This window comes from Chelon labrosus (assembly GCF_963514085.1).
Source record: "Chelon labrosus genome assembly, chromosome: 6".
Taxonomy (NCBI): domain Eukaryota; kingdom Metazoa; phylum Chordata; class Actinopteri; order Mugiliformes; family Mugilidae; genus Chelon; species Chelon labrosus.
The window spans coordinates 28,661,979-28,675,624 of record NC_140342.1 but is presented as its reverse complement, the minus strand read 5'-3'; the positions used below and the strand labels follow the sequence as shown (position 1 = coordinate 28,675,624).

The following is a 13,646-nucleotide window of genomic DNA, read 5'->3' as shown; positions in this document are numbered from 1 at the left end:
TAAGATTTTCCAATAATTCTGTCAGACTGTTATGACTGTGAGTCATGTATTTGTATAAATGCCCTCCCTGCCTGTAGGGGGTTCTGTTTTTCCATTTTTCTCTTTTCAGCTTCCTGTGAGCCGGGCCGTGATTGGAGGAGTCTGGTTGAACCAACTTTTAAAAGGCCTTTGTTGGAGAAGCCAGGGGCTCTCCTCTCTTCCTGCGACCTGAGCCAGAGCTGAACCACACGACACACAAAAATGATCCAGTACTGTTCAGTTTATTGTGTTTATTGCAGTTTGGCCGAGTAGGGGTGAGAAGCCTGTTTTTGTTTAAACTCTTTTTCTCATGTTTTGGTGTTAGGGAGTTAGGTAAGAACTCCTGTATTTTATTTCATTGATTTTGTTTGGTAGTTAGTTAGATTTTATGTTGGTTAGTTGTTTTGTTTGTTATTTTGGGCATTGCTCACCCTGAATATAACAACGGCAAGAATAAATTCATTATGAACTGCAAACTTTTGTGGACCACTGGTTCTTCTGTGGGAGCAGGGAGAAGGGGAGAGTCATTGTTAGTGTTATGTACTGGTTTTCCCTAGGCCAGTCGTAACACAGACTTAGACGACTTAGACTTTGATAGACTTTAATCATCCACAAGGGAAATGACTTGGTCACAGTAGTTTAGTTACACATTAAAATAAATGACCAAAGGTCTTGTTAATCAGCATCAACACAGACCAACTCAAAGGTCGTTTTGGTCATATACAGTTTTATATGACCAAAGGTCTACAAATAGAACAGCCTCTGTTGTACTTTCTGTTTGTGCTGGGGCAGCTGGCCTTATGTGAGAAAGGGTCCCAGGACTGGAGGGTCACCCACTGTTCACTACCATGGGTGGAAAAAGCTTCAAGGACAATGGGTTTGGGATCTAAGTGATGTGTTCCTTTTTGTTTTCATCTGTTACTTTCTGCACTGAAGACACCAAGACTATGAAATAACACATACACAGTTATGTAGTAAACACTAAATATGTTGGAAATGTTGCGTTGCTTTGATAGCAGCATCCAAACTAGAGCTCTTCCTCATAACCTTTAGTGAGGATCCAAACAGAACAACGTTCCCACTCCCAGTCTCCATCCATGTGTTTCCAGATCCCACTCTTGCTCTCCCTCCAAAACCAAACCAAACACTGGAAGTCTCCTCTTCCCTGGACTTTAGCAACACACATGTGAACATGAATGCCTGAGCATTAAATCAAATAAAACATATTAACTAAGGTAATGTAAATTACACAAATGAACTGTTATAAAATGAATGTCTGACATTATTTTAAACTCATCAACACTCTTCTATCTCTCCACTCCTCCTCCAAATAATATATATATAGTTATAAATTAATAATCTGATCCTTTAAGGAGACATGAATTCTCATTTTTCAGAGTCACACACCAATCAACAGAGTAGTAAAACACTTTTTATATCTCTTTTCCTCCCCACTAGTTAATATACTTCCTTTTACCTAGTGAGTGTCCTCATGTATGTACTGATAGAAACGTCTACATTCACTCTTTACAACTTTCTGAGGATGAAAGATCGTCACATAGATTTGAACCTTCCTGTTGTCTTCAGGTCAATTTGACACAAAATGTAAACTGTTATAACTTTGTTTTCATATAATTGTCTGAAAATGACATGAATGTTTCCCTGCTATGCTCTTTACAAGTCAAATTAATTCTGACTATATTTGTTAAATTATATATGTTTTATAAAAAATGATATCACCTGTTGTCTTATATTTAGTGGTGCAGTGGATCACACTCACTGGGTGAAAAGTGTGATTTTCGTCCCCGTAAACGCCCAGAGATCTCCCTAATTTTCGGCAGTTAATGACAATTTGCAACCCGCGAACGTCGGGTTTGTCTGTGCCACAAATTGTCGTTAACATACCATGACGTGACGTGTGAGATCTCGCTAATGGTTCTAATTAGCATATGAATGCAGCGAAACCGTGCCTGGCCAGGTCTGGCTTGAATGTCCTTACACAGTATTGGATGAAACCACAACTTTCAAACGAGTAAAATCACTCATGATTGGCAGAGAAAACGCGCCTGGTCAGGTCAGGCTTGAATGTCCTTACACAGTATTGGATGAAACCACAACTTTCAAACAAGTAAAATCACTCATGATTGGCAGAGAAAACGCGCCTGGTCAGGTCAGGCTTGAATGTCCTTACACAGTATTGGATGAAACCACAACTTTCAAACGAGTAAAATCACTCGTGATTGGTTGGCAGATCTGTCACATTGGTCACACCGGCTCATAATAAATGTAAACCTCAATGATAAAATAATTTATATATATATTTATTTATTACTTTATTTATATGATATGTTATTATGCTGTATATTCATGTCATTGTTATCCTAGGCTACTACACTATTATTACCATCAAGGACATGAATACATTTATTGAGGAAAAGAACATTTGCCAGGAACATGTTTAAGCAAAGAAAGAGCTTTATTAAAGGAAGCGCTTTATCAGAACAAACACACAACTATGTACAAAGTGAGGTGCCCACACAACATATGGGTAGCTCACAAGCAGCCCAAAAGTTACAGCTCTGTTACCTGGCTGTTTGCTGGCGGCGTTCTCTCCGAGGGAGGCCCATTTTGCTGACGCCTATGGTGCGTGACTCTGTACTTCGGAGTCGCCTCTAAACGGGACTGCAGCGTGGCACAGAGTTCAGAATCCATCCAGACACCCCGCCAACAACGCCGTCTTCCTCATCAGACATCAGGTCTACGGTGGCGGACTTCCAGAGTTCAACGTCGTCCTCGGCTAGCACACTCTGTCTCGCTTCCAACAGCTGTAAAAAACAATGAAGACAAACAGTACTGTGCGATGCACTGCATATGAACACAACACATCTATCAATGCACCAGAAAAATAGTCACCAAATAGTCTTACCCTCTTTCTTCTCGACCTCCGCCTGCGATGCAAATTCATGCTGGTTATATGTGAAGTTCCTGCGTAGGCCCTACTGTCTCGTAGTAGGTCTTACAGGCGGCTGGAAAACAATTAAATGAGAGTGGTATGAATAAAAATCAAACGTAAGCCACAGTAACATTAAACAAGGAAGGGGAAACAGTAAATAAGTTAATAAGCATATTATTTAAGCTTAAATCTTACCCTTGCTCCGGTTCGTAGCGCATGCGATTGGTCTCTGAGTTGTGAAGACGGCGTAGCAGTAATTTACTGCTTCCTGTAAATTACAAGACAGAAAAATACACTTTAATAAAGCAACTTTCACTGGTTTTGCTCACTTGTTCTTTTGCAAGGCTACTAGGCTACTCTTAGCTTTGGTTTTAGGCTAGGATACTTTTAGCTTAGCTAGCAGTCATCGAACATTTTCTTACCGCAGTCTTGATTGTGCACCCATCTTCTCTTCCTAGAGTCAGTCTCTCCCGCACAGTTTTTCGACTCCAGAGCAGCCAACGTATCCTCTGTGAACAGCAACCTGGAGTTTACCATATCGCTGAGTTGAGTTAACTGCTCATTCATCTCGGCAGCAACTCGATTAAGTTGACGAGATAATCCACTGATAGCAACCAGCAGTTTCTTCTCGTCAGTCTGCGGACTGCCTGGAAGATGTTGATCGCGTCCAAGAGGAGTTGAAGGATAGTTGAAGGCGAGACGCCGTCCAGCCATTGGTCAGGAAGCGCCAGCCTTTATTCACCAACAACTATGACATAAACTGGACATTTATTGCTAAATTCCCTAATAGCTGTGCTAACCAGTCTCGCTGTTACTTCCATTCACCGGCGCACTCGCTCTACTCTCGCTCTACCACCCACACACACGTTACGGTCGCACATGCGCACTGTACTACCCCCTTAAAGGAGCCACGCTACTCTAATAACAATATAATGAAACAAAGTTACGCACAAGCTTCCACTTTTAAGAGCTGACGAAAATCCCACTTGTCATGCAGTGACTATTACACTTTGCAGCACAATGATCACATACCATCCAAGACAGTGAAGACGGTGGCTGACGTCCTGCAGGTGTCCTTTGACAGGCCTCCTTTCATCGGCGCCGTCAGCGTGACGGTGTGGAAGAAAGGTGACGAGCAGAAGGTAACTCCTCGTCTTTACTCCCTTCTTTCTTTCCTCTTGACTTCTCTCACCTTCTCCTACACATCTGTTGTATATCTTCCATCTCTCTCTCTTTCTCTTTCCTCCCTCAGGTCGTTTACTCGGTGCCAGCTGAGCAGAAGTTGCTGCATGTCGCCGCCCTGCAGGAGGGAGCGGTGTACTGCGTCAGAGCCAAGACTGTCCTGGACTCACAGCTCCACAGCAGCAGCAGCGACACCCACTGTGTGTCCATCACAGGTACACACTAGTGACAGCACGTCAAGGTTTTTGACTTTTATTAGCAGTTATTTATGACATGACCCTTTGAACAGAAGTGGACACACGGTGAGAAGCATGTTTCACGTCTGCAGGTCCAGGCGCTGCTGCTTGGAAGAGGCCGACCACCGTGACTGTGACCGTCATCGTCATGTCAGGTTTCCTGTTCGTTTTGTTCTGGTTCATCGTTCACTGCCAGCCCCGTGACTGCCAAACGTATTTCAACAAAGAGCTGCTGCCTGACGCCCTGGTCAGTGCTACAGACACACAGACTCTCTGGTTACACACTGAATGCTGGCTATTTATACACAGCACATATTAGTAGCATAAGCCCTAGAGTATATACACCGATCAGCCACAACATTATGACCACTGACAGGAGAAGTAAATAACATTTAAACCATCTTGTGACAGTTAAATGTTCTGCTGGGAAACTTCTGGACCTGGCATTCATTGGTGTGGATGTTACTTAGACATGTAGGACACCCTCAAAAGGCCCATGTCCATTCTCTGATGAGTCACCACAAGGGAGACCTGCACAATATTAGGAAGGTGGTCATAATGTTATGCCTGAAAGGTGTATATACTGTATAAGGTGTGTTTAATTTAGTAAGTTGGATTAACATCAGTTTGAAGGCATGATCTCTTTTAATGTTAATGAATAAAATCCTCGTCTGATTTCCTGTAGAACGTTGAGAGAGACGTCCAAACCTTGATGAGACCTCAGGAGGAGGAGGAGCCTTGGGAGCAGATCACTGTGCTGCTGGACATCGACCCCCGACCATTAAAACCCAACGAGGCCCTCTCAGCACATCTGGACCAAAACGACTGATGGTGTTCAGCACGGATGTTGAGCAGCAAATGTTTTCTCTTGTGGGATTTCATCATATGGAAAAAAATAATGAATAAAACCAGTAAGACGAGAGACAGTCCACTAGCAACATAAATGTTTTCATGTTTGTATCCAGCAGACACTGAAGTGCAAGAATAGATCCAACAGTGGAAAAATAAATGAACCCAAGTAAGAAAGGGCAAATTTATGTACATAGAACAGTTATAATTATGATGTGATATGGTTGGACCCAATCTAATCTCTAAAGAAGGTTTGAGAGCTATCAGAGGCCTGAGGAGCAATAATATTAAGGCTGGAGGCCATTGGAGGCCAGAAGAGACATAAACGTTGATAGCTTGAGGCCGTCAGAGGCAAGAAGAGACATAATGATGAAAGCTTGAGGCCATCGGACGCGAGAAGAGACAAAAACTTTGAAAGCTTGAGGCTGTCGGAGGCCAGAAGTGAGACAATGATTAAAGCTTGAGGCCGTGTGACCAGAAACAAGGTAATGATGAAGGCTTAAGTCTGTCTGAGGCCAGAAGAGACATAATGAGGAAGGCTTGAGGCCGTCAGAGGCTACAGGAGCGATAACAATGAAGGTTTGAGGACGTTTGAGGCCAGAGGAGAGACAATGATGAAAGCTTTAGGCTCTGAAGAAAGAAAAACAATAATAAAGAAAGCTTGAGGCTCTCGGAGGCCAGAGGAGAGATAACGATGGAAGAAGTAAAGCCAATGAGAACTCAGTGCTGTAATAATCAAACAAGCTGAAATGAGCTGGCTCAATGAAATGGATGAGGCAGTGAGCTTACCACACCTTCAAAGCTACAGAGGAACAGTAACAGTGGGCTACACATTCAAGTAAAGCATCTATAGAATCTATATGAAGAGAGATTTGAAGTATCACTGTAGTACCACTCATGTGTTTATTTGAAGGCAGCATTTTATTGCTGCAGTGACTGAGATGTGATAATAAATGATTCTGTATGTGATACTGTCTTTCTGCCTCCAGCTCTTTTCTCATGTCAGTGTCTTCTTCTAACAATAATAGGTTTGGCTCATTCATTCATGTATTCCACATGATTCATACTCTAAGGTGTAGATTTATCTTTTCAATCATTGAATGAGTAGGTGTGTCCAAACATCTCTGTATGTTACACTATAATGTTTTAACAAAGTTAAAGATTTTTCCTTGCATCAAAAATGCAGAATCACATAAAACTGTCCTACATTTTTTAAATTAATCATTTTATTCACTAAAATTAATACGTATTCATCAAACAGAAAAATAAAACTGACATACTTTTAAAGTCTCTTATCAATAATATAGAACATACTGTCTAACACAAGGAATAATATTCATTTTTAAATGTTATACGTGTTTATTAATCAACTAATTTACATCAGTTCCATATTTATAATGAATTTATACTGATATTTAATTGGTCTGAAGGTCTAATATAATAATGTTTTAATTGTTCATTCAGTAATTGTGACTAGCTAGCATGCTGGCACCAAGGGGACGGCCATGGTTTAACTTTGATTTCTCTGTTCATGTTTGTCATTAGTTTGTTAGACATTCTTGTGTGTCTATAACAACCTCTCCAACTCTGAACCTCCATCCAGAATTGTTCTCAGCTCCAACATATGAATGATATGGTTAAAGCCAATGCTGTGCTGCCACCCTGTGGACGGGACGACCACATGCATCCAAGTGAGGAACACTGAGCAGAAAGAGAGGTTTCCCACCAAAGTGTCAAACATTCATGAGCTCCAGGAATAGAAAGACCACATCATTCATACTTAGTCAAAACAAAATAAATAAAAGAATAAATCAAGCTGAGGGAGTGTAAAGACTCCTACAGAGGAAGCTGGAGGCCAAACGCCAGCAGAAGAACATGAGGGAGGTGTGGTCAGGAATGAAGGATATAACGGGCTGTGGGGGGAGAGGCGGGTTGTCTGAAGACAAATTTGGATTGTGTGAACGATCTTAACACCTTCTTCAACCGGTTTAGCCCTCGGACTCCTGTCTCCTCCCCCCCAGGTGACATCATCCAGGTCAGAGGTTAGTAGGTCAATCTACAGACCCTGGATGATGATAACAGGTAACTCCAGACTCAACGGGGAATAGCACTAGTGTACGATAACAAAATATTGGTGAAATGAAGGAGTTTCATGGCAGATAATGTGTTATTTAGAGGCTGTGTTTGGGTGCCCCAGTCACTCCCACTATATGGATATACACGGCGCTCCACTGGATCTAAATATCTTCTAAAGGACTCCAGATGACACCAAAGTTATATGGGTGAATAAACGATCGTATTTTATGCCAGAAATAAGGTCCAGGTTGTAAAATACGGTAGTTCCCCTTTAAGGAACATGTCAACTAGTCACTGATCACGTGACAATAACAACATGGACGCCTCCTAGAAGACAGGTGAGGAGCTCAGTGGGTCGTTGCAGCAAACTAGCAGCGGTTCATCAAGTGTGTGGAAATACTTCACTAAAGAAACATAAATGTGGAAACTAAAATGAGTGATGGCCTTTTAGTGCCACGGTCATGTATAGACAGACCTGTTATCTGGCATTTCTTGTGCTTGTGGAGTTGTTTTGGTCGAGTTACTGAGCTATCCATTTTAGCTCCTAACAATGTTCATACACTTGATATAATAATATACTGCACTCTATACAACCCCAGTAGCTGGCTGTTGAACCAGGAATGTGTCTTTTATTTCTCTTCTTTTTTTAAATATTGCAGCGTGCAGCCTTCTGTCTTGAATCTTAGGGCCTGTCCAGACCTTGGTTTAAGATCTGATCTGGACAATCTGATCTGAAGTATTTAAGAGATCTAATCCCTGACCACATTTGGAGGGTCTGGGTCACATGTGTTGGGATGTGTCTGCATTTCTTTAGAAGTGTGACTACTAAAGACCTCCTATATGCTGCATGTGTGCTCCTGAGTTTAGCCTCATTCATCCAGAGAAAAAACACACAAGTATATCTGGATTGTTGTCAGCTGATCTCAAACTCTGTCAATTTCTCTCCGTTGCTAAAATAAACCAACTCTGACCTGCTCCTGTATTTCAGACCATTCTCTAGAAACTGAGGAGACAAGCTGGACAATAATTATTGAAGTCATTGTTTCTTTCCATGACTGCAGTGTGCAGACAGTCTTAACTGGAGGATTTCTAAAGAAGCTTCACAGTTTTACACAACAAGACAAGAGACACAATGAAAGGAAGAAATACAACTTTTATTCATTTGATTCATTTCTCAAAGTTCAGTTGAAGCTGCTAAATTAAACCACAGGTCAATCACATTTGATTCAGATCACACCAGTAGAATTTCTGTCAACAGTCATGATTCAAATAGAAATAATTTTAGACAATCACAGAAGGAAGTTTCATATAGAAGACAGCTGATACTAAAAAATAGAAACTTGTAATTACACAAAGTATTCAACCCTCTGTTTTATAAGAACACACTTTGTTGTAAATCAGAAAAAAAACATAAAAACAAAAAAACAGAGACAAAGCAAAACTCATAGAAATCATCATCATAATCATCATCATCATCATCATCATCATCATCATCATCATCATCATCATCACCATGGCTGACATTTCCTAAGTCTTTATGAATTAAAGGTGGTTTGTAAAAGACGCTGGTCATAATCTATTGGACTATTTGACCACATCCTCAGTCTCACCTTGAACTAAATCTGGACTGGGCTCAGTCTTTGGAATCAGTCTCTGAATGGTCTTGGTCTGTGTTACTGTTGATCTAGTTTTAGTCCTGGTTGGTATCAGTCTCTTCATTGACCAGGTTTCTGATGTCTCTGTAGAGATCATTCTGGTCCTGGTCTCAGTCTTTGTCTTGGTTGACCTACTTCTTTATCTGGCCTTGATTCCAATGCTGGGGTGGAGAGAGGATCTGGCTTCAGAGCTATCTCTTTCAGTCTGTTCAGACTCCCAGCAGATGTCTTTATCAGATTCACCACCTCAGCCTGGACATGATCATATTCAGCCTTCAGTTTATCAATCAATGTCTGAACAGGTTTCTTAGCTTTTGTGGCTCCAAGATACTTTTCCTTCAGTTCTTTCACAGTTTGTTTTTCTTTAACTTCTTTATACACCCATCTGTACTTCTGATTAAAATGTACATTCCAGTAACAGCGTGCTTTATCTTTATCATGTGGTATCTCAGAAGGGTAGTGACAGGTGACATGACATTGCTGACAGTTGGTGATGAACTTTCCAGAACCAGAAATGTCCACTTGACAAGGCTTCTTGACAGTCACTTCAAACTCAGAGTTCTCATTTCTGTTGATCTCTGCCTCAAACTCTTTAAGTTTTTCATTTGTCTCTTTTATTTCCTCAAGCTTGGCTAAACCAACTTTAACATTCACCTGCAAATTGCAACTGTAATCTGGAGCTGCTTTCTTTCTTTGAGGACCTCCTTTGTCAGTGTCAAACTTTTAGTTTCTATTTTATTCAAAGCAGCAAAAAATATCTTCATGCTTTTTATCCCCATGTCCCAAAACATCCAATCGTATCCTCCATCTTCATCATCTTCATCATCTTCATAATCAGCTGCAGATCTGTTGTCTGCAAACAACGCTGAATTATTGAATTTGAAGTGAAGTGGCAGTCCGTCTTTTGTTCTAGGACATGGGACACCTGCAGCATTGATTGCCTCTAGAACTGGAGGCTGTTGACCGTCTGCAAATGTCACCAGAACTCTGATGTTTTCTGCCACATCTTTGCCAAAGATTGAGAGCACTGAGTCAAAGATATATTTCTGTGTTGGTGTGAGTCGTGCTAAAGAAGCCTGAGCTACAACACACACTGCATCAATTTCACTGACACCATGTACAGAAGAGAATAGATTACGTAGCTGCTTTGTGATCTCTCTGTCTCTTTCTATTCCTCTGGTATCTCCAAAGCCTGGAGTGTCCACAATGGTCAGAGAGTAGGGGATGTTAAACCCCTCCTGGTGGTTGATGTTGTACACAGTGACTTCAGAGGTCTGGCTGTGAGCCTGTGATCTTGACTGATCCTCAACAATTAACTTAAACCGAAATGAGTCCTCCCATTTAACATCTAGAATGTAATTGATCATCCCATTGATGAGAGTTGACTTCCCAGCACCAGCTGCTCCAAGAACCATTATGGTACGGCTTTGTTTTGTTATGTCTTTCCCAAAACTGAAGCGTCTGCAACCATATATATTGGTTTGTTGTTCTTCCAGGGGAATCTTATAAACAGAGAGAGGCCCTTTCTCAGATTTCATCATGGTGCTTTTTTCTTTAACAGCATCAGCAAGTCTTTTACTGACCTCCAGCTTCTCTGGATGATATATGATGCTTTTGTTGCTTCTGCCAGCTACACCACTATCACTGATGTAAGATAACGTTTTAATGAAACCACTGACTACACTGGCTGGCCTGGCTCCTGCTGAAACTTCACACTTTGTTGTCCAGACACTAACAGTGATGCTTTCCTTGCTCCCACCAGCTACACCACAATCACATCTGACCCTGACTGTATATTCTGTCTCTGACTGAAGCCCTGAAAGGATCGTCTTTCACCTCTTGATATTGTTTGCTGCCACTGGACATCTTCCTCTTTTAAACTGTTAACTGTTTCTGCGTACTCCACAATGTAGCTCAGTATCTGGACATCCTGTCCAAGCTCAGCAGGTCTCTCCCAGCTAACTGATATCTCAGAGGAGGTTGGTTCAACCTGAGGTTTTCCAGGAGGGCTGCAAGGTAACGTTTTAATGAAATCACTGACTACACTGGCTGGACCGACTCCTGCTGAGGTCACTGCTCTACATCTGAACTCATACTCTGTGTTTGGCTTCAGATCACTCACTGTGACTTCTTCAGCTACTGATTGGCTCTTCTGTTGCCATTCATCTTCTCCACGGACACAGAACTCAACAGAGTAGGAGGTGATGTTCTGTGCTCCATATCTGGGAGGAGAAATCTTCAGGGTCACACTGTTGTGGTTGATGTCTCCTGCTGTCACAGTTTCAGGCTTTGAAGGTGGCTCAAAGTTCTCACTGACAGGAAAGCCTTCTTTATAAAGGTAGATGCTTGAACCTTTCTGTCTCTCGTTGGTTAAACCCACTGTCAGGAACTTCACGTTCTTGTTCTCCTCGTTGGCCTCTGCAAAAACACTGAAGAGCTTTACCTTCATCCTCATTTCATCTGCTGCTTCCTTTGAAATGAACCATTGTTCCTTCTCTATGTCACAAATGTGTGGTTGTTGAGACGCGTCTGGTTGGTTTGATCCCTTTAAGTAGTTTGATAAAGCTGAGAGGTACGGTTCAGGACTTCCCAGGGAGGTGAAGACAAAACACACAGCATGTTCTGAACCAAACAGTTCCTCCTGTAGACCACTTTTAGAAGGAACGATCTTGGTGTTTTTCATCTTGTTGGTGAAAGATTTTAAGGTGCAGATTTCTGTCTCTTTACAGTCCATCCACTCATTCAGGGCTTCAATGTTAAAAGGTGAAGCATGTTTCTTCTTCAGCACGTCTGCCAGCTCAGACTCCTCTTCTCCTCTTCCTCGGATTGATGGAAGCTTCTTTGACAAAGTGTGTTGGAATTCCATCTTGAACTCACAGCACATTTCTTTAAAACCTTTAATCTTTTTACAGACTTGTGGGAACTGCTGTGCAGTGGTGGTACTCAGTGCATCATTGTACCTGATTTCCAGCTCGATGAAGTCCTCTAGGACTCTCTGTACTACTTGAACTAATCTGATACTTATCTGTCGGACCAGTTTTGCAGCAGAAGAATCTAAAGTTGTCAGTGGCAACAGCCAGACCTTCATTGGTACGGCATTTTCTCCGTTGGCTCCCAGCAGTTTTGGCAGGCTTTGGTAGACCTCCACTGCATCCTTGAAGGACACTGGATTTTTTGGTAGAGAAAAGTCTCCAATAAATTTACATGAGAATTTCTCAACATTAGCTGTGTCCTTATCTTCCATTTTCAGGGAACCATCACCCTCTATAGAAATGGTGGGTATCTTGTTGATCATCACTTTCAAGTTGCCCTGAATGTCTTGATGATTTTCTTCTTCAGACACCTCACGGTCAAACACAAAGAAGGCTTGTGCCCCATAAAGAATACCTGTGACTACATGAGTTGCTAAGCCTTGTTCAAAAACGTATGGATGTTTCACATTGCCTCTTCCAAGATGATTCATTGACAGTTGCTGGAACTTTGTGGTAGTTTTGTACTTCAGCGTCACTCTGGCCTGTTTTTTAGAGGTCTTCTGATCATTCAGGTATTTGGCCGATCCTCCAACTTGTACCAAACCACTTAAGAAGCTTGCTTTCAGAGACGCTTCAACATTTAGTGCTGATAATTTATCCTCAATTGACTCAGATGCAACTATCTCAAAGTCACTGTTAGGGCTGGGTCGTTCCCTTGCATCTTTCTCCAGCTCATTCTGGTCCCACAGAGTCATTCCTGCCAAATCACATAAAGGTTAAATTACCTGTTATTACCAGTAAGTCTTTGATAGTTCTCAGACACAAAATGAAAATCCTCAGACAAATGTACCTGTATCTAAATTTGTCATTCCACAGTCAATGTATTCCTCTGCTCTTATCAATGGTGCACTAGTTCATTGTTTAACTGGCTAACTATTAAGATGAAGTAGGATAATCCTTTATTCATCACCAAGAAGGAAATGGATATGAGTGGAAACTAAATCTTTTGGTTGTTTTAAAGAATGGTTTCATGGTTTATATTTTCAAACAGTGAATCAGAGGTGAGATTACCAGGGATGAGTGAGTCTCTGCGGCAGTCATAAAACATCCCGAGGCAGAATGGCCGGCCCAGTGCCGCCGCCTCTATCATTGTGTTGGCTTCAAGGTCGATCTGTTGGTCTGGTGAACACAGATGATATCAGGTCTGAGACTCAACTGATATTCAACATCTGTTCATTTGTCTGTGGAAGCAATGCAGAAGGAATAGTTAGTATAGATAGGCCCATAACAATAACAAGAGAAAAACTGGTTTTCTGGTTTTGGTTTAACCACGATTTGGAGAAAACCTGAAAAGTATCTGGGTCCTGTCTTTGAGCATGAGACTCTATTCATATGAGAGGATTACTGTAATTAATAAATAAATAGGAAAGACACTTGCTGCTGGGAATTCAGTTAAAGACAGAAATATCAACAATAAAGACTCAGACCAAGACACAAGGAGTGGACATTAGACCAGAGGAAATCTGGACTTTGGTCTGATGAGTCAAGATGATACACACACAAAGATGATGAAAGGAGAGTATCTGGAGAGTGACTTCAGAGGTCTGACTGTGAACTGTGATCTTGACTGATCCTCAACAACTAACTTAAACTGAAACAAGTCCTCCCATTTAACACCTAGAATGTAATTGATCATCCCATTGAT

At 41.5% G+C, this 13,646-nt stretch overlaps 1 protein-coding gene across 1 annotated transcript; it reads right to left on the bottom strand.

The window, feature by feature from the left end:
- Nucleotides 1-5,525: 5,525 nt before the first annotated feature.
- On the bottom strand, nucleotides 5,526-13,218 carry LOC311488945 (cytolytic toxin-alpha-like; the record flags this gene model as incomplete). Its single annotated transcript, XM_084545814.1, has 4 exons — nucleotides 13,013-13,218; nucleotides 11,092-12,698; nucleotides 8,741-8,890; nucleotides 5,526-5,663 (listed from the first exon to the last, which is right to left on the bottom strand). Exons 1-4 carry the CDS (start codon nucleotides 13,089-13,091, stop codon nucleotides 5,526-5,528), a joined length of 1,974 nt encoding a protein of 657 aa, XP_084401940.1. The 5' UTR covers nucleotides 13,092-13,218.
- Between the last annotated feature and the right edge of the window lie 428 nt (nucleotides 13,219-13,646).